The sequence below is a fragment of the Mesoplodon densirostris genome, chromosome 12 (genome assembly GCF_025265405.1).
Source record: "Mesoplodon densirostris isolate mMesDen1 chromosome 12, mMesDen1 primary haplotype, whole genome shotgun sequence".
NCBI classification, from domain to species: Eukaryota; Metazoa; Chordata; class Mammalia; order Artiodactyla; family Ziphiidae; genus Mesoplodon; species Mesoplodon densirostris.
This window is the reverse complement of record NC_082672.1, coordinates 50,690,260-50,710,762: the sequence shown is the minus strand read 5'-3', so window position 1 is coordinate 50,710,762 and position 20,503 is coordinate 50,690,260. Positions and strand designations below refer to the sequence as shown.

The following is a 20,503-nucleotide window of genomic DNA, read 5'->3' as shown; positions in this document are numbered from 1 at the left end:
AATGTCAGTTGGTGCAGCCACTATGGAAAACAGTATGGAGATTCCACAAAAAATTAGAAATAGAACTACCCTTTATTTCATTCATTCACGGAAGAATTTTTAGGGTTTTAAAAAATATATAAAACTACTACCTTCTGCAGTTAAATCATAATTTTTCTCTTTTCCTTCACTGAATGTTGATACCTATGATCCATTGTTTGTTTTTCAGTCATGTGTTTAAACTGTGTTGATAAGTAGTTATGTTTTGCTTACAGGTATTCCCTCAGGGCAATGTTGTCTGAATATGAGTCCCTGCTAGGAATGTATTTGTGACCCTTGTAATTCATTGATTGTTAGTCATACAAACACATTTTGATGTGTTTTTGGCCTCCAATGGCTTTAAGCAAAGAGAAACACTTTGCTTTAATTCCCCGGCCGGAGTTACCTTGTCCAAAGACATATATAACCTGAGTTCATGAAAAGGCTTGTTCTTTTTTTCAGATATTATCCTGTATTATACTGTGAAAATGTTTATCTAAATATTCTTGTTTAAGTATATTATTCCTAATCAATGCTCATATATTTTTATATCCCTTTAGAAGCTTCTTGAAAATTATTTCCTTGTATTGATTTTACCCACAGGTAGCTTTTAGAGCCTTCAAGCTAACTCTACAGCTGATAGCCCCTCTCCATGGCATTGTGGCCTGCCTCTTCAGTTTGGCTAAACTTGGAAATTGTCCAGCATGTTTTGAATTTCCTCTAAGTCCTAACCCTCTGAGAGGCAACTGGGGAGGAACTAAGGGTATTGGTAAGTGATTAAAGGTGATTAAAATTGCCTTCAATATTCAGTTGAAATTCCACGAAGCTCTTTTTTTTTTCAGCTTTATTGAGGCCTAATTGAAGAATAAAATTGTCATATATTTGAAGTGAACAACTTTATATTTGATATACATATACATTGTGAAAGGATTTCCCCCATCTAGTGAATTACTATGAAGCTCTTAATACCTGGAAAGACAGGACGAAAATATTTCCTCATAAATGACAGAAGGGCAAAGGGAAAGTCCCATTATATACTGCCTCCAAACGGCTTGATTCCACATTTACAGGTTAAACCATGAAGTATGCCAAGTCAGAATTTGGGGGGCCTGGGTTTTTACCCTGCCTCTGTCACTTGGTTTACTAAAAGCTGGGCACTTTACTCCCTGGCTCTATGTTTGTCATCTGTAAAACAGGGGTGACAACACCTGTCTCAGAGAGATGTTCTGTGGATTAAAATCTGTAAAAACTCTAGAAGGATGTACAAGTCCCCATTAAATATTAGCTTTGCTTTCATTCCCTTTCCCCTTCTGGGCTTCGTGAACTAATGTGGCAAGGTCAAGGCCAAGCATTCACTGTCAAGAAGCTTGCAGACAGCCCTCAGTTAGCTAACAATGACCCGGTAGTCCTGTTCGTAAGAATAGTTGAGGCTTTTGTTTTATCTGCCCAGTGCTAATCCGTGAACTCTAACTCAGCACAAGTTCTCAGATAAATGCATGAGGTAAATTAAAGACACTGAAATGCTTAGTAAGCTGGGTTTATCAGAAGCAGTGAGACTGGTCTTACTATTTTAATAATTTGACTCCCATCCTAATTATGTCATTAGTCATGTAAATATTAATCAGTTAATAGCAGTATATTATAACATAGTAGACAAGGATTTTAAAGTGTGAGAAGAGCCAAAGAAATGAGGTAACATGCCTATCTAAACTTAGTGGTCTTAAAACAAACATGATATAATCTGAATCTATTCCTCTCTGGGCTGTGCATCAAGGAAATGTTTGTGGGAGATTCTGACTTGTTCCAGGAGGAAGATTGATGCCTGTATCTGAGCAGAGGCAGCATGAAGAAGGGAAGGGGTTGGTGCTACTTCAGCAGAGCACAGAATTCTTGCAGGCCTACTAGCAAGTCTTCAATATAAGCATCAAGAGATTACAGAAGTTCCAAAGCACTCTTAGCTCCTTTCCTTTTGCTAATCTGGGGACTGTCGTAAGGGGTTAACTCAGAAAACAAACTAAGATGCTCTCCAGTGGAGCTGGATGTTGGGAGGGTGTGGGGCTGGACTGTAGATGAGGGACAGGAGAAAGGAGGATGGGCCAGGAAGAACGCTATCCCTGCCCTCGAGAAGATGAGATAGAAGCCAAGTTAGAGCCAGAGCCATGTTTCCAAGCGAAGTCACTGCATAGGAAGCTCTGTAGCAGCTGGGAGGGAAGAGCCCGCAGGGAGGGTGATCTGGGGGGACTTGCCCTCATTTGAATCAATGGAGAAAAATAGGAGGGCTTGTCCTAAAGGGGGACAAGAAAAGGATACTGGCAAAGATAACAGGCAGGACTTACACATGGCCAGTCCAGAGAGAATGATGAACCCACCAGTGCAACACTGAGGGATGGTGGTAAATGAGGCCAAATTGTTGAGGACCTAGAATTGAGGATGAAGGAAATTGGTTTTTTACTATTTAAATGCTTATGAACCGGAAACCATTGAAATAATTGGGGCCCAGGCTTTCCAAGGTGTACAACTAGAGAGACACACCTTGACATGTTGCCAGTAAAAACATTTGTGCTCCAGGGAGAATGTGCAAAGTTTTACATACTCTGCTTTGCTGAAAATAGATAAAGGGCAAACTGAACTAAAAAAAATTCCATTCTAAGATAATCATCTTTTTTAAAAGGCTAGGCTGCTCAGTTCCTGGCCTGCTTCCCAGAGGAGCCAAGGAGAACTAAGGTGAAAAGAGGAGACGGGTCTGTTCATAGACCCATCCAACTCCTTTTAGCCATTTCAGAGCTGTTTGGAGTTAAAGTGACTTTTGAAGACTTATGTGCTTTAAAATATTTTTTAAAGAGACACTTCGAATTTCAGCTGTGGTCCTCCCACTTGACTGAGGAAGCAGCTCTTAGATACTGTGGGCTAGTTCTGTGGACCCTGCCAAATTTTCTCCTTCCCTGAAAGCCAGCAACTCCCTTTGGAGTCAGTGTGAAGCAGAGGTGGAATCAGAATGTAGGAGTTTACATTATGATTTTCTTGTAAAGGATTAGGAGGCCAATTAAACCCAGACACTACACACTGAGCTCAGGGTTTCAGGAACAAAATGTACTGGCTTTGAGTATTCACATGGAGGCAGGGCCACTGTGATTCTGCTCTCTCTGTTTGATTTCCCAAACGGAACCCTCCTGGGGAAAGGCACAAGAAGAGGCTCATTTGTTTCCTGGCAGAGGGTCTCCTCCCACCACCCCCGCGACCACACGGCAACCATCTGCCCTTACTCCTCACAGACAGGCTGCCTTCCCTGCCTGTGCCTGCCATCTCTGCTCCCGCTGAGCCACGTGAGCCCACAAGAAAGGGAGGCCCAAATGAGGACTGTTATCAGTGCGTAACAAAGAAAAGGTAGGCCCTCCTCCACACCTGTACTTTAATGATAATGCCACCTGTCAGCACAGAACAATTTTGCTGGGAAGTGATCGTATAAAAGTGCACACACAGCATTATATAAACAGTAATGGAAATAATGAAAAGAGAAAAATCACCTGTAATCCAACCATTGTAACAAGTAAAATATTTTTATTTATCTTTACTTCCTTCTAGCCCTTGCCCAAATACATTTTACAGAGCTTTAATCACAGCGTATGTACAACTTCATATTCTTTTTTCATTGTCATTGCAGGGGATGATAAACCTTTTCCCCTGGTTGCTGCATAGCCTGACAGAGTGTATTGCTTGTAGACCAGCCACATTAGACCTTGAACAAATAAGGCTCACTGACCATCACTCCTCCCATCCAGTACAACATTCTTAAAGTTCTTGTACAGTTTGATCTGTGACTCCTCTTCTGGTGGAAGTTTCTTTTCAGCCCAATATGACCATCAGATTTATAGAGGATTCATAAAAACTCTAATGATTGGCCCCAATTCTTTTGTGGCTGGGAAAATACCCAAAAAACATTTTTCTGTGGTGTGTCAAACATCAAATGGATATGAAATCTGGACTGCTCATCTTTTCCTAAAGCCAAGAGCATATATTGCAAGTACATATTAGCAACCATTCTCAGACCTGGCTTTGCCCTGATCAGGCTCTCATGGACAGCCTCCCTGCTCCCTCACTTCCCCTGCCTTCCATGCCAGAAATGTAGGAAGAGATCCAGTACCGGGCCAGCTAGGGTACAAGGCTGCTCAAGTCTGGATGAGAGGTTTACGTAGAGTAACTCCGGAAATGCTTCATGGATCTCCCATCTCACTTCTGCCATGGGCTACAATCAGGGACGGTGATCAATTTCCACAATCCTTCTCTTCCCATAGCATGGGTGTCCTCTCAAGTAGAAAACTATCACTGTCCCCACAGGGAGCTGATGAGCATTTCAGATCAGCTGACATTCTGCTAGCCCTGGAAATGGGGCCCACCCACCTGCCCCATCAGTGCTCCCTAAGGGCTTGTCAGTTTCTTGCTGTGCTCTCCCATTCTAAGCAGCTCATTTCCTGAGCCAATAATAGAGATGCTAGTACAGCCATCTAGACCCAGGCCAGGTTCCTCAAACCAGTATTGAGTGCCCCAAAAGGCCTCTAACTTAAATTTCCATCCAAAACGCATATAAATCTTTTGCAGTAAGGGTCCAAGAAATAAGCCAATTTAGGATCTCCCACATCTACTCCTGAAATGATGAGAATCTCCTAGAAGAATCTATGTATGTGCTGTATACATGTATACATATATGTATACATATTTTTGCTTGCCTTGGATGGTCCTGAGTCGTCTTTAATCTATGAGCCATTGACAGGATGAGCCAGTGACAGGGCTGATTTGAATGGCAGGGCTATGAGAAATGAGTGCTGGTTTATAGTAATTTCAAGCCCCTAATAGACTTACTGAGGCCTATACTTTCCCATTCCTTGTAATTTCTCTTTTTCAATCTATTTAGAGTCTGTAGCCTTATAAACACTGAAACTTTCTTTCAACAGTATGTTCTTATTCTGCTGAAAAGCAAAGCAAGTTATTACATTCCTGAGGGAGGAAGGAAGGAAGGAAAGATAAATCAGACCTTGGCTTCTAGAACATAAGACTTTGCTGATCTTGCAAAACATATAATTAGTATACTCACAAACAAAGAGAAGTCAATTTAGGTAAAAAGTTAGCTTTGGAGGTGAAATGATTCACAGGGTAGCTAGGGTAGCCTGTGTTTCACAGTGAGTAAAATGTCGTCCATCTTCTAGGGTCTGAGCTTCAAGAGCTGCAGAAAATGATTGACAGCCTCCAGAGCCCCCAAGACCCCACTCTGGTGTCCCAGGTCCTCCTCCTTCGAAGGGAGTTATGTTTCTGCAGTTTGACGCTGCAGTGAGGTACCTCATCCGGTAAGGGCTGGAGTGCTAATCCTGTCTAATAAATTCTGCGGGGCAGGTGTTTCTGAGTGATCATGGAGGGAGGCCACTCTTGGCACTATTAGATAATGAGCTTAAAATAGTCGGGGGCACAACCTGATCCAGAACACTGGCGCTACCAAACACGTTCGGCTGCAGAGGCTGTCCAGGTGAACTGTGTTCTTGTTGGATAATAATATTCTTTATTTTATTAAATGTGATTTCAATATAGTTAGTTTGCATAACAGGCTGTTTTATTGGGAATCACATTTTTTATACTTCTGAAGATGATTCTTCCTAAGAGTTTTATTTTTTCAGCCCTTAGTTACCTTTCAAAAAAAACAATTCTCACTGCACATCTGAAACCAATGGAAATCACCACCTGAGTTAAATTTATAAGTTAATTTACCTCTGGCCTTGTAGGTATTAAATACTCTGCATTCAAAAAGAATGTTTATATGGTTAATTAATCATGACTGATGAAAAAATTAGCTTGGATTAAGAGTCACAGTGTTTCCTGTATAAATAATAAGCTGTGTATGGGAAGGGAAGAGGTCAGGCCTGAGGGTCTCTGCTTATTCTTAAATTGTCAAAATTAATTAACTTCATTTGATAAATTCCCAGTGTGAGTATTTAGTCAATGAGGGGGACCTGGGAGGGCAGTGCTTTTATCTGTGGATTATAATCACTTCCCACCATTAGCATGAGTGTCCATAGAGAATAGAAATGTGGGGCTTGTACTGAACCATATTTTCTCTTTCTGCTCTGCTGTTTCTTACTCTGAGCATCAGGGGACTCTGGATTTAGAATGCAAATTCAGCAGGACAAAAAATCAGGCTAATTTGTTTTCTTTTGATTGACAAACAGCTTTGGGAGCTGTAGCTTTGTCAAGCACGTAGGATATAAAGGTTTTGACTAATTGTCATGACGGCCATTCATTAGCCCTCTGGGCTCTGAAATCTCAAGTCAGACTTTGCAAGGAATTTACATAGGATGAAGAAATAGGACTATACCCCAGAAGTTCTTGGATTCCAGCTGCATGGAGTTCAGCTTGCTCCTGTTGTCCCAGGGGAACCACTCTGCTTCCCCCAGGAACTGCTTTGTGGGGCTTTCTCTGCCCTGGTGCTCTCAGTCTGCAGGAATGGAGGGCACTGTGTCCTATGACTGGTTTCAGTATATTCAGTATATTTTTCAGAGGACCTCAGAAGGAACCAGGAGTCCTTCATTCATAGCATTTCCTCCAGCCTTTTTTCTTCAGAGGTCTTTGGGGTGTGTCTGTGTTTGGAATCACACAGTCAGTGAGTAGCAGACCAGAATTAGAACCTATGTGCATTTGACTCCAAAGCCTGAGAACTAGGATGGATGCCAGACAGCAGCAAGATTGATGGAAAAGGAGACTCCAAAGAGAAGGCAAGAAGCAGGAGGAAAGGAGAAGCTGAAAGATAAATGTCTTTCCGCTTGAGGATTTTACGTAGTGCTGAACCTGCAAGCAAGAAGTCCTTAGATAACCAAAAGAGACAGGAAGCTTGGAGAAGTTCCCTCGCCCTTCCCAGAGCTCACCAACTGAGTAAATATGACTGTTTACCCCAGGGAACTTTTTGCTTATGTAAACTGAAGACTTCTCCAGAGTTTGAAAGAAGGAACTCTTACCTGGAATGAGAACAGCATACTTCCATAGACCAGGGGAGGAGAAGAAGCATGTAGCTCAAGGACAACAGGACAGTGGCCCCGTAGAGTCCCCTCATATCTGGCCTCTGCTTCTCTGTGGCATAGACCAGCTCAGATTGCAAGAAAGTTTAATGTTTCCAGGCACAAACGGTTCACTCTGCTCCTGTCGACCTGTCCTCTGCCAAGGACCTGATAGAAATTGGTGCTGTCCTCCGATGGCATCAGGATCACATTGCCCAGGGCCTGTCATTCACCTCTGGGCATGTCCACCAACCTATAAGAGTTATTTATTAGCCAGTGCAAGAAATGCCTGAGGATTGAGCTTATCTTTAATTTCAGGTGAATTAATCATTTGCGCCAAAGGTAAATGCTTCAGTAGTACAATTGCTTCTAATCAATCTCGTCTGTTTAAGTTAGGGATCAGCAAACTACTGCCATAGGCCCCTGCCTGATTTTGTAAGGCCTGTGGGCTAAGGATGGTTTTTATGTGTTTAAATGGTTGAGGGAAAAACTCAAGAGTAGTATTGTGTGACACATGAAAATTATGTGGAATTCAAGTTTCTGTGTCCAGAAATGAAGGTTTTTTTTGGAACGCAGCCAGGCCTATTCGTTTATAGATAATCTCTGACTGCTTTCACACTAGAACCACAGAGTTGAATAGTTGCAACAGAGATTATATGATTCACAAAGCTGAAAATATTTACTATCTGACCCTTTAAGAAAGAGTTTGCCACTCCCTGATTTAAAGGATTGAATTGGTTTGAAATTCAAGAATGGAGGGAAACCAGAAAAAAAAAAAAAAGTCCCTCAAAGGAATTCTATAGGACAGAATAAAACATATGGCATGCAGAGTGCCACTGATGTGAGTGTATTATTGATGTTCAGAGTGATTACGGTAAAAAGGAGGAATTTAAGGAAATAAACCAAAGGTACCTTAACTTTCTGCAATAAGCCTGATTTAAGAGTACATCAAGCAATCTCTCAAGAAACAACACCAATTTCTTAGTCCTCGAATTTGTGTTGGTTTTCTCTTCATTTTTCAATTTATCTTTATGCTCACCTAGTTTAAGTGTCTCTGAGCGCACAGATATTAAAGTGTGCTTCAGGGTTATCTGGGGATTTCTGGGCGACACAGAGAAGGCCTCATGTGCTCCTGGTCTCCAGCGTCTGAGAAGTGAAGAGCCACAACTTTTGCCTGGCCTCCTCCGGCCACTTTGCAGGCGTTTTTTGGGTTTCATTTTCTTTTTCATATCCTTGCATCCAGGAAAAACCCTAGCATGTGTCCCATGAATTCCCTGCTCCCTGTGGCTACAGCCAGCTTGCCTGGGATCACATTATGGCTAACTCTCTCACACACAAGATGACTGGTATTCTAGGAAACCCTTGACTGCTTATTGACAGTAAGGCAGCTGGAGTGTGGCAAAACAGTTTGGAGAATGTGATACATCTATCCTTGTATTTTAGTGGACTGCTGGGGAGACCTGACTTTATTAGGGGCTGGCAGTTGGAGTTTCCCTGTATCTTGAGTGCTGCTGGCAAGCTGCACTGATCAGGCCTACCCCAGCAGAAGGCTCAGGTCAGCTTTACCAACTGAGAGTCTGAGTGAGTTGTCACAGTGAGCTGTTTTCAGTATTTCTAAAGACATGATGAAAAAGTCACGTTTGCCCAAAAGTTTTGCAGGTAAAGAAAATGTCACATTTCTTTCTTTTTTTAACTGGAACCATAAGAACGAATGAGATAAGGAGGAGAGGAAACTTGCTTTGGTTGAGTTTCCGCCATGTGCCAACTCCGTGGGATAGCAATCATGTCACCATCTTTACAGATGAGGAAATAGAGAGAGAAGTTGCATAACTTGCCCCAGGGTCACAAGCTTGTTGTAGCAGACCTTACATTCACAGGGTTTGTCTGACTCCAGAGCCCTGTTCTTTCCTTTATATCATGTTTCTTCATCTCTTCCTGCAGCTCAGAGCTTAGGCTAGGTGTTTATGTGGCTTTGAGTTAAAAACAGGAGAATGCTTAATTTGGTAGAAAAATCTTTCAAAATATGGGGTCCATGGAGAGGAAGGAAATAAAAGAGGATATAGTGCCAAAAATGTTAAGTATCATTCTGAGACCCCTTTCTATACATAGCATTACATTGTACAGCTCCCTAATAAGTAGTACTATTGATAAAGGAGAGATGGGACCTATCAAGGACAGTGATCTAGACTGAAGAATTAGGAAAGTGAGGAAAAGGATAACCAACCATTTGATCAATGGTGATGCCTAGAATCTGACTCTCGTCTCTCTAGAGAGTGTATCATGTGCTATGGTTCTCTAGCTTAGAGTAGCAGTCACATTTACAACTGAACTGTATTGATTTTTTTTTTTTTTTTTGTGCGGTACGCGGGCCTCTCACTGTTGTGGCCTCTCCCGTTGCGGAGCACAGGCTCCAGATGCGCAGGCTCAGTGGCCATGGCTCACAGGCCCAGCCGCTCCGCGGCATGTGGGATCTTCCCAGACCAGGGCACGAACCCGTGTCTCCTGCATCGGCAGGTGGACTCTCAACCACTGTGCCACCAGGGAAGCCCTGTATTGATATTTTTTAATAGTCTCCAAGCATCTATAAATTAATAGACCTAGTACGTGTCTGGGGCTCTAAAACTCTGCCAAGAATTGTGGTTGTTTGTGGCACTTAGTAGTTAAAAGTTCTGCACAAACTTACCAAGATAAGAGAGCAAGTCAATGTTCTGTGTTCTCTTATGTGAAAATCAGTCTGGTGCAGCCACAAGAGGAGACACAGGAGAGACTCAGGAAAACAAAATTATTATACTCAGTTCCTAGAAACATCCATCATGCCATGTCATACAGGGCCACAAGTCGGCAGCAAGGAGAGTGCTTAGGCCATGACCTGGAAAGGCAAGGCAGGGCAGAGGTACAGTTTAAGATCGGCTACTTTGAATAATTCCATCGGGCTTTGGGCTGTAGGAGAGGTCTCTAGTTGCCTGTTAACTAGCCCTGGGATGATTAAAGGAGAGAAATATTGCCTCTTGGGTTGCAAGGGTCAGAGGAAGTATGACTCAGATTGGTTAGTTTGCATATCAAAGGCATGCTGGGCCCTTAGCTATCTCTAAGAATTGGCTATGCAGGGAAGGGCAGACTCTCCCCAGCCAGCAAGGTTTTTTAAAGATGTTAAAACACCATAATAAACAAAAAAGAAATTTTAAAATATAAGCAATACAGTCAACAGTAAGGTGCGAATGTAAGGTCGGATCTTAACAAACGGCATCACGAAACAGAGGAAAGCTTCAAGTGAGCTTTATTAGGGGGCGCTCCTGGGCGAGGTTCACTGGTCCGAGAGAAAGGAGCCAGAGAAGTCGCACCCGGGCGAGGGTTGGGCAAGATTTTATAGGGGAAGAAGGGAAAGGGATGTGGTGAATCTGGGAGGGCGCAGGGTATTCCTTATTTGGTGGTCTCTTCGGGTATCGTGGCAATATCTGGTGCCGGTTGCATCAGTCTTGGGACAGTTAGTCCCGCCCCTGGAAAGGCGGGAAGGCTGGGCTGGGTGGAAAGTCCCCAGGTCAGTTCCTGGAACTGGGTGGTCCGGAAAGTCTCCAGGTCAGTTTCTGGAACTGGGTGGTCCAGAGAGTTTCTGTCTGATGCACCCTGTGAATCTGATTGCGTTCCCCTGCCTCCGGCCAGTTGGCCTTACAGCGAACAAAGATGGACCCAGAGGCTGAGAGAGAGAAAATAATTTTGTGGATTGGTGGGAGAAAAGCATAGGAATGACATGGAAGGAGTCAACCAGGAAGAGGTTTGTGGGATATTGGGCTTCTGTGCTCTTGATTTAGGCTGAAATAAATGTTTCCATTAGAATACTCTGCTTTTTGGTACTGTTGGCTAAAGAAAAATGCACAGCCTAAAAATTGCAAATGTTTTATTTGGGAACCTTACTGAGGACTATAGCCTGGGAGACAGCCTCTCAGATAGCTCTGAGGATCTGCTCTGAAGAGGTAAGGGAGGAGCCAGGATATAGAGGAGTTTTTGCTGAAAAAACAGCAAAAAACCCATGTGGTTGAACATCAAAGGACTACTGCTAATCACAAAAAACAGACATCACAAGTTAATGATTTTAGTGCTTTTCTACGTATGGGAAGATGCAAGAGTCTGGACTCATTAAAATGATTTCTTAGATATGCATCTTACCTATCTAGGGCCAGTATCCTGTTTTTTTCTATCCTGAATTCCCCTCAGGGTGCACCGTTGGGGAGCAGCTGTATTGGCTGATGACTTGGTGGCAGGCAACATTCTTTGTTCAGTGGAATGGCAGGCGACATTTTTTTGTCTGCAGTACCATTGTTTTAAGAAGATACATACAACCTATAAGGGAGGTATGTATATGGAAAGTGCCTTGGGAGTTTAGAGGAAGGTCAGAAGCGGCTGGATACTGAGCTCTGCCTCCCTGGACCCTACTGGGCTAGAAGGTCAGACCCATGGGGGACCCGTCTTTGTATCTCAGACAGTTTCTGACACAGCACCCTGTACATAGTAGATGCTTGATACATCACTGTCACATGGGTGTTGAATGAATCATGGGCCTCTTGGCAGGACTCACTGAGAATCATGAGAAAGCATGTGAATGATACGAGAAACAGGAGAAAATGTTTATGTATCCATTGAGCAACTCCAAGCGCCATCCTTGAGCTATCAGGATAAGTCAATGTTTTTATTCAGTGTCTCAGTATATAACTGTATGCAACTATCTTTTGTTAATTCTCACAAAAACATGAAAAGGGTGGTATGATTTTTGCACTAGTACAGTGGTTTGATATGCAAATAATAGAGCTACCTTTATCTGTCTTTGAACTTAAGTTCATAAGCCCCTACTTCTGCTGATGACAAAAAGATTAAACTTTTCAATTCCGTGTCATTCAGCCACATTTACAGTTTAAAGTGGTCAGTTTGAGATATAAAATCAATTAATTCAAGATTATCCCCTTTTACCTTTGTTTTAATTGCCTCCTCTTTACCCTGTTGGTGAGGGAGGGATTCTGCCCCAAGGTTATGGGGATGGCCAAACACATGACACTAAATACTGGACAGATGAGATCAACAGCAGTTTACTCGTCACATATACTCACAGCCGAGGGGAATAGAACATAGCATGCCATGCAGGGCCACAGAGGATTTGTACTTGTGACCAGGGTGAACAACTAGGGGCTTGAGAGGCAGGCTTTGTAGTATCAAGAGGATATAGTGCTTCCTGGCTCCCATAGGAGGATGTGATTGGTTCATTTGAATACTTTGGTGGTCTGGCAGGGAACTGAAACCACTCCTTGCGGATAAGCAGGGATTGTACTTGGTCCCTTTGATAAGGAAGTTTGTTTGACTAGGGGACCTTAACCGTGGGAGCGGAGTAGGCAGGGGAACTTATAGTTAGGTCATTCAAAGCCCTCCCAATTTTACCAGATGTCAAGGCAGCACTAATATAGGACCTTAACTTAAGCCTTACGCCACACCCTTCTCCTCCTTTATCCTTCTCAGAGGTGATCTAAATTCCTGAGGGTGCTTATAAATCAGCCCAGCAGTTGAAGAGGAGTGGCTACCTCACCCATCTCTGTCCAATCCCAGATCTCTTCTGGTTGGCTTGCTGCTCAGCACCCGGCTTGGACACCCCCTCGTGGGGTCTTTGGCACTCCCCAGGTCTTTCCACAACACTGGACTATCTGCTCATCTCTGGGAGGCTGCCTCATTTCCATCAGTGCTAACATCTCCCTCAGTCATTGCTAATCTCCTTTTTGATATCTGCTTTATGCATGACTTGGCAAAGCCCATGGAGGATTTAGGCAAAAGATCCCTTCTGTCCTGGGGACCTTTTGGATCCCCCCGCAACTGATCCTGTTTCATCATCTTTTCTTGGGCATCCACAAGATCTAAGCTCTAGAGACAGTCTTTCCTTGCTCGCTAAACTCATTTCCTTTGGGGCAAGAAAATGATTGTAATTTATCAAGCATACTTCCTTCTCTGTGACTTATGGTATAAATTTCATGCTCTAGTCTTCAGGATTTTTGGTTCTTGGTGTGCAAAGCCAAGTTTTGTTCAAAACAAAACAAGAAGCTTTCTCTCTCAAACCCCAGGCTCTTATTATTTAATTTAAAATTTGGTTTTACATATCAAGAATTGCTGTCTCAGCTACTGGTCTTAAAATAAATTTAACAACTGATGTCTTTGTTCTAGAGCTACAACTGAGCTGTCCAGTGCAGTAGTCACATGTGGCTATTTTAATTTAAAAGTTTAAATTAATATTGATTTTGGTGACATAAGACCTAAAATTCAGTTCCTCAGTCATGGTAGCCACATTTCAAGTGCTCAACAGCTACATGTGGCTAGTGGCTACCATATTGGACAGTCAAATATGGAACATTTCCGCCCTGCAGAAAGTTCTGCAGTTAGACCGTGCTGGTCTAGAGGATAGCTACCTTTCCCTTGAGGGCTGTGAATTGTGAGAGTGAAGGGCAGTGTGTAAAGAAAAGGGAGTGAGGGATGATGTTGCTGAGGAAGAAACCTGTTGATATCTCAAAATGTTATCTTGCTCCAGTAACCTTGAAGAGAGTTTTGAGCTTTAGAAACTTGAGTAACTGCTGTTAATGAGATTCCCTTCTGTTTTGGTAGAAGAACATTTTTGGCAGCTGGAAATGCTCCTGCCTACCAGTCTGTCACAGATGACATGTAGCATGGGTTGCCGCCACTGAGCAACTCTCTCATGAAGAGCATCTTTGCTTCCCAGCTCAGCCTGCCACAGCCGCTGGATCCACAGAGCCTCCAGGTGTGTTGAGAGCTATTTTTATACCAATCAAACGTGCATTGTGCTGGAATGCCCTTTAGCCTTGGTAGGCTCCCCTTCACTCACGTGGTAGAGTGGGCTAGGCCCCCATGGCCTGCTGTTATTCCCAGTCAGGGGCTCTCCCTCTGAACCGCTCAACAGGCTAATTGGGACAACAGCTTATCTGCTCACAGCTGGTAGCAAAACCAACACCTGATCTCTTCCATGTAATAAATAATAATGATAGCAATTACGATACATAAATTAGGTCAGCAGCTGAGTTTTGAACAGCCCCGTAACAACATGCGTTATCGAATGTAATCCTGGCAACTATTATTGCTCCTAGGCACTAACTATATTACCCACCTGCTACAACTAAAGAGTTTGAGGTTCTAGAAGGCCAGAGATCAGACTGCTGCATAGTCATGGCAACACTAGGTCACAAACTGTATTAGTTATCTATGGCTTCAGAGCAAATTACCCCCAAATTTAGCAGATTAACACAATAAACATTAATTATCTCATATAGTTTCTGAGGCTCAGGAGTCTGGGAGCAGCTTAGCTGGGTAGTTCTGGTTCAGGATCTCTCATGAAGCTGTGGTCAAGGTGCTGCAACTCTTTTTTTTTTTTTTTTTTAATTTTATTTATTTATTTATTTATTTTTGGCTGTGTTGGGTCTTCGTTTCTGTGCGAGGGCTTTCTCTAGTTGTGGCAAGCAGGGGCCACTCTTCATCGCGGTGCGCGGGCCTCTCACTATTGCGGCCTCTCCTGTTGCAGGGCACAGGCTCCAGACGCGCAGGCTCAGTAATTGTGGCTCATGAGGCTAGTCGTTCCACGGCATGTGGGATCTTCCCAAACCAGGGCTTGAACCTGTGTCCCCTGCATTGGCAGGCAGACTCTCAACCACTGCACCACCAGGGAAGCCCTGCAACTCTTAATGGGAAGAGAATCAAAGAATTTGTGGACTGGGACTTCCCTGGCAGTCCATTGATTAAGACTTCGCCTTCCAATGCAGGGAGTGTGGGTTTGATCCCTGGTCAGGAAGCCAAAGATCCCACATGCCTCGTGGCCAAAAAAAACAAAACATAAAACAGGAGCAATATTGTAACAAATTCAATAAAGACTTAGAAATGGTCCACATCAACAAAAATCTTAAAAAAAAAAAAAAAAAGAATTTGTGGACATATCTATTTTTTTTGGCCTCACAGTGAGAACTTAGTTCCCCAGCCAGAGATTGAACCCATGCTCCCTGCGGTGGAAGCTCAAAGTCTTAACCACTGGACCGCCAGGGAAGTCCCTGTGGGCATATCTTTAAAACCACCTCACAAGCCCAGATCTTTTGATTCCAAAACCTCCAACTTAATGTTTTTATGTTACAAAGCTAAGCCAAGTAATGCCAGCATCAACCCCATGTAAGTCTCACACTTCTACCTTCCCTAGCTACAAGACAGTGACTCTTGGCCCAAGCCTTGACCCTCATTTAGACCCGAAGACAGGGTTGGACCTTGACCATTGGGCCTGCTCCTGCTGCCTTTGAGTGTTGCCTGGGGTTAGGTGGATGCAGGTGTCCTGGCTCCCTGCTACCTGAATCGACTCCAACTCTAGGAATTGTCTGAAGCCAGTACCGAGTCTGGAAGTGTAGAATGGGGTCAGGTGGACAGGCCCACTATATCCAGGACTGCATGTCATGCCCCAGGGAGTAGGGGATGCCTTGGCTGTTGGACAGTGATGTGGAGAAGACAGAGGCCCATGTGTAACATTGTGGCATTGGTTTTGAGTTGATGCCTAGAACTGGAGCACAATGGAGATAAGGTTTAAGGTTTGTAATATTGAAAAAATTTGAGTAAGTTTATTTTTTTTATTATAAATATGTACCATTGGTTTTATACTATTCTGGGACTTCTAAATACTGGTGTTGACTATTTACACTGAAATCTTAAGTACCCTCTGTGTTTAGTCACTTTCTGAAAAATCAATTTAAAAAATAAGATTACTACTCTCTCCTGTGCATCATCAGGGACTATCCATCAAGAACTATTTCTACATAATAGAGAAATCATCCCACAGTGTTTTGATGTGCAGACACAGACATCTTGTTCATATACAAATGTCTATTTCTTATGGACATTATTTTGCAGCATTATTATATTTATTATTTGGTTCTTTTAGGCATTTGTGCTGTTCCCTTGGAGAGCATTTCTGGAAGATGGAGGACCATTTCCAGTTACAAGTAGCAGCCCAGATACCCTAGAATATAAGATGCAAGTAGGATAGGTCTTCCCACTTGTCACAGAGAGAGCAGAATGCAGACTGCAAAGCAGGTGCCATTGGGTCCATAGGTCTGATCCTTCATACTCTAGTCAGCGGTGAATAATTTATGAGATAAGCAAGGTGTTTGGTTATAAAACTGTAAACCCAGTGCTGCAAGGTGAGTCATGTTTTCTTATGACAGAAGAAAATCATGGTTTCAGCTGGCATCAGACTTGAAACAGCTGAAATACTCATGGCTAATAATGATCTGGGGGAGTGGTCATCCATTTCTGGTCACTCTCAGGAACTCTTAGAGTAACTCCCAGGCTGGCAGTTCAGAGACGTGTGACTACTGACCAACCTACAGTAGTAGGAAGAGAACTCTTTAAGCAGGACTCAAAGGGAGAACTTCTTTCAATTATATGTTTCCCCCTGATTATTTAAGCAAGTATTATTGTGTTTTCATTTTTTTAAATAGAAAATATTTAAAAAGTATTATTAACAACATTAAAGTCAATGAGACATTTGCTTCAAAATAATACGGAGGTGGGGAGTGATGAAGATGTGGCAGGACTGGCCATAGGTTGGTGGTTCTTAGGGCCGGGTGATGGGAGCTATTCTGTTTGCTTTTGTATGTGATCAAAATTTTCCATAAGTAAAAAGATTTTTTTTTAAGTAAAATAGTAAGAATGGTTTAAAAAAAATTAATCATAGTCCCCCACTAGGGGATGGTCACAGTTCATTTTGGTTTTTTTCCAGTATTTTCCCTGTGCATACATGTATCACACTATGCATGCACCACATACGGACACCACCATAAGGTTTAGGAAGCTTGGACTTCCACACAGAGCCGAAAGTCTGATATGTTCAAGGGGGACTTTGAGCTAGATATGTTGCTCTGATTTTTATGGATTTTTTTAAATAGTTGAGAGCATGGGGCTTGTAAACACAACTACTAATTTTCTCCCTCAAAACCACATGTAAAGGATACATAGAAGTGTTCAAAACAGATGTTTTGGTTTCATTTTGTTCCTTTTTGTTTTTAGCTATGCCTCTGTAGGCTGAGTGACCGTGACCTCAAGGTGGCTCATGGAGAGGTGGCGCGCAAGCAGCTGCTAATGGAAGATGTCCTTCTGAGTAACTATCATATGATCATGGAGGGTCCCCCAGGATGGCAGGCCATGACAAAAATACGCAGGTATTCTTGGTGAACGGTCTACGTACTTGACCAGTGCTGCATTGTACTGAAGGACCTTTCTATCTGGGGGATGGACTAGATAGCTTCATCCATTCCATAGCCTCTCCCAGGGTCCCAGGACTGTGCTTATGCCACATGGGAGCAGCAGTGAAGCAGGGGTAGCCCGTGAGAGCCCCTCCGAAGTACGTTCTTTCACAGCAAGTCCCATGATCAGTGGTATATCTATTTCTTTTAATTTTAAAACTAGAACAAACTTCATGGGGGGCGGTCCGTTGAAACCAATTTGAACTCCAACTGGCTGCTTTTCCTTGTGAGTCTCACACATTTCGGGCTGGAGTTGGCAGGGTATGACAGAGGCCCCAGGTGAACATCTCCAGCCTGGCTCCTGTCTGCATCACTCCGCTAGCCCATGGACTCCTAGGCAAGCACTCCCTTCTCCGGACTTGTCTCCCTGAAGCTCTAAGGTACCAAGAGCCAGTAGTCCCCCTAGTATCATAACTTGAAACAATTCTGCCTGATTCTGGAACTAGACAGAGACTTGTCTGGACATGGGGTAAGCTAGCCAGTGCCCCCATTTAAAGAGTCCCCTTTTCAGAGCCAAAGTCTCTGCACCAGCCATTTCCATTTCCTTACCTTCCATCTACTCCTTAGAAACCGTGATCTGTCTTCTTCCTCATCTCACCAAGACTGCTCTCACTGAGAGCACCGTGGTCCTTGTCACTAAATCTCCTGGATACTTTTCAGTCCCCTTCCAACCTGAACCCTTAGCAGCATTTGACACAGTGTGTCCTTCTTGAAGCCTCTCTGCCCTTAGCTTCTAAAGCACAACTCTCTCCAGTTTTCCTCCAACATCGTGGGCCATGCCTTCTCAGACTTCTGTGTCAAGTCCCCTACCTCTGCCCATCCTGAAAATGTTGCTTTTTGGGTTCTGTCCCACTTCCACCACTGCCAGGGCTGCACTTTGACTTCCATGACTCTAGCCACCTTTGTCTTTGTGGACCCATTTCTCCATCAAAAAACATGAAGTGTTATAGTTTACAACTGTGTTAATATAAAGAAAAATATATTAATATCATAAATTATAGCATTTTATTCAACCTAAATATTCTTTTTTTTCTGATTTTAAAAGAAATTAAAACATTTTGTGGGCCCTAAGCACTGTGCCTTCTGTGTCTAATCAATAAGTTGGCCCTGAACACTATTAATAGAACATTATTAATTAATAATATCTATGATTGAGATCTGTTCAGAGGCTTTATTAACTATTGATTTCTTTACTTCTCACAATAATCCCATGAGGTAGGTACTTTCATTATTCTCATTTTATAGATAAGAATACCAAGACTCAAAAAGGTTCAATGATATGCCTAAAAGTCACTTGCCGAGAGAGAAAAGAAACCCAGGTTCCAGCCTAACAGTCTGGCCCCGGAGCCCCCTCATACCCTTAGCCACGATATTGTTCCACTCCTCACCCTCTCCATGGGCAAACCCAACTACTTTTATAACTCGGATGGCTTTATGCGATGACTCCAAAATTTACATGTCTAGTCCAAATCTCAATCCTATCAGATTCATATGTTCAACTGCCTTGTTCCATCTCAGAGACACTGTGTCCCAAACTGAGCTCATTTTACTGCCCCTAAATGGGCTCCTCCTCCCTTATTCCCTGTCAGTTAACCACCATCTGCCCAGTTGCCCAGGCAAAAAAAAATCTGGACACCCACCTTTGATTTCTGTCTATCATACCCCACAATCAGACACCAAGTTCTACTATCCTATTATTTTAATATCTTTCAAGTTTTCTCCATCCTCCCTCAGCACTCCCCTCCACCAGTCCAAATCACTGTCATCTCCTAATGCTGGGCCAAGATCATAACCTCCAAAGGACTCCCTGTATTCCCTTTGCCTCCTTCACGTCCATTCGCCAGGATAATATTTTATTTTATTTTATTTTATTTATTTATTTTTTTTTGCGGTACGTGGGCCTCTCACCGTTGTGGCCTCTCCCGCTGCGGAGCACAGGCTCCGGACGCGCAGGCCCAGCGGCCATGGCTCACGGGCCCAGCCGCTCCGCGGCACATGGGATCCTCCCAGACCGGGGCACGAACCCGTATCCCCTGCATCGGCAGGCGGACTCTCAACCACTGCGCCACCAGGGAGGCCCCAGGATAATATTTTAAAATGCAAACCCGATTATGTCACTCCCCTCCTATAACTCTTCAATGACTTCCAGATGCCCTGAGAATAGAGTCTGGGTGCCTTAAGCAGATCTTCACAACCTGAATCCTGCCAATATCTCTACCCTCAACTTCTTTCATATTGTCAGATGCACCATGCTCTCTCCTCAGTACCTTCATGCAAACTGGCCCCTCTGGTGGAAAACTTCCCTGTCCTCCCACTCTCTGCTTCATCATCTGATTAACTCCTACTTATCCTTCAGATTTCAACTTCCAAACCACTCTTTCAGAAGCTTTATCTGATCTCCCACCTTTGAGCCAATACCCCTCTGTGCCAGTTAGGGTGCACCTGCTAGAAGTAACTAGTCATGCCTTAAATTAGAAAGTGTATTAATCTTTCCAAACAGGTCTAGAAGGAGGCAGTTCGTGTTGGTGCAGGCACCCAGCTCTGCCATCCTGGGTATATCAGCAAAATGTCTCCCTCATCCTTGTAAGATGAAGACAGGAGCAAAAAAGCTTTCTCCTTAAGGGGCTTTGTCTTTTTATCAAGAAGGGAAATCTTTTTCAGAAGACTTCCAGTAGATTTTTCTTGTGTCTCACTGGCTAAAACTGAGTCACAAGTCCATTTCAGGCCAACTAGTGGAAAAGGAAGTATGTTAGATGTGCCACTGAATTCCACAGTGGGATTCAGTGCTTCACCCAGAGGGAGCATTTGCAAAGCTGGATATAGACCAAGTAGTGCCAAGACCAAGAAGCCTGCCAAAGGGCCCTTTGGTCCTTCTGTTTACTCTCTTTTGGCCCTGTTTCTGATGGATTACCATCTTTCCCTGACAATTCTACCCTCCCCTGCCTTGTTCTTTATCCTGTTTCCTGTTCCTTCTCCCATCCTGTAAAACACTTAGGAAGAGAAGACTTCTCTTAACAGGAATATATTAACAAGGTAAGTTTGCTTTTAAATTATTATTTATTTTAATTAGTTTTATTTTATGATTGGTTCCATTTAAGAGTATTTCAATATTCATAGACAAAAGGCAGCACTGGAATT

The 20,503-nt window shown here is 43.2% G+C and overlaps 1 protein-coding gene across 1 annotated transcript in view; it reads left to right on the top strand.

Moving 5' to 3' along the window:
- Positions 1–13,760: 13,760 nt before the first annotated feature.
- The window catches only part of LOC132499844 (coiled-coil domain-containing protein 162-like), a 45,938-nt gene continuing 39,195 nt past the window's right edge, over positions 13,761–20,503 (top strand). Inside the window, 2 exon segments of the mRNA XM_060114542.1 lie at positions 13,761–13,836; positions 17,130–17,281. Of these exon segments, the coding sequence (XP_059970525.1) occupies positions 13,774–13,836; positions 17,130–17,281 (215 nt within the window). The 5' untranslated portion in view covers positions 13,761–13,773.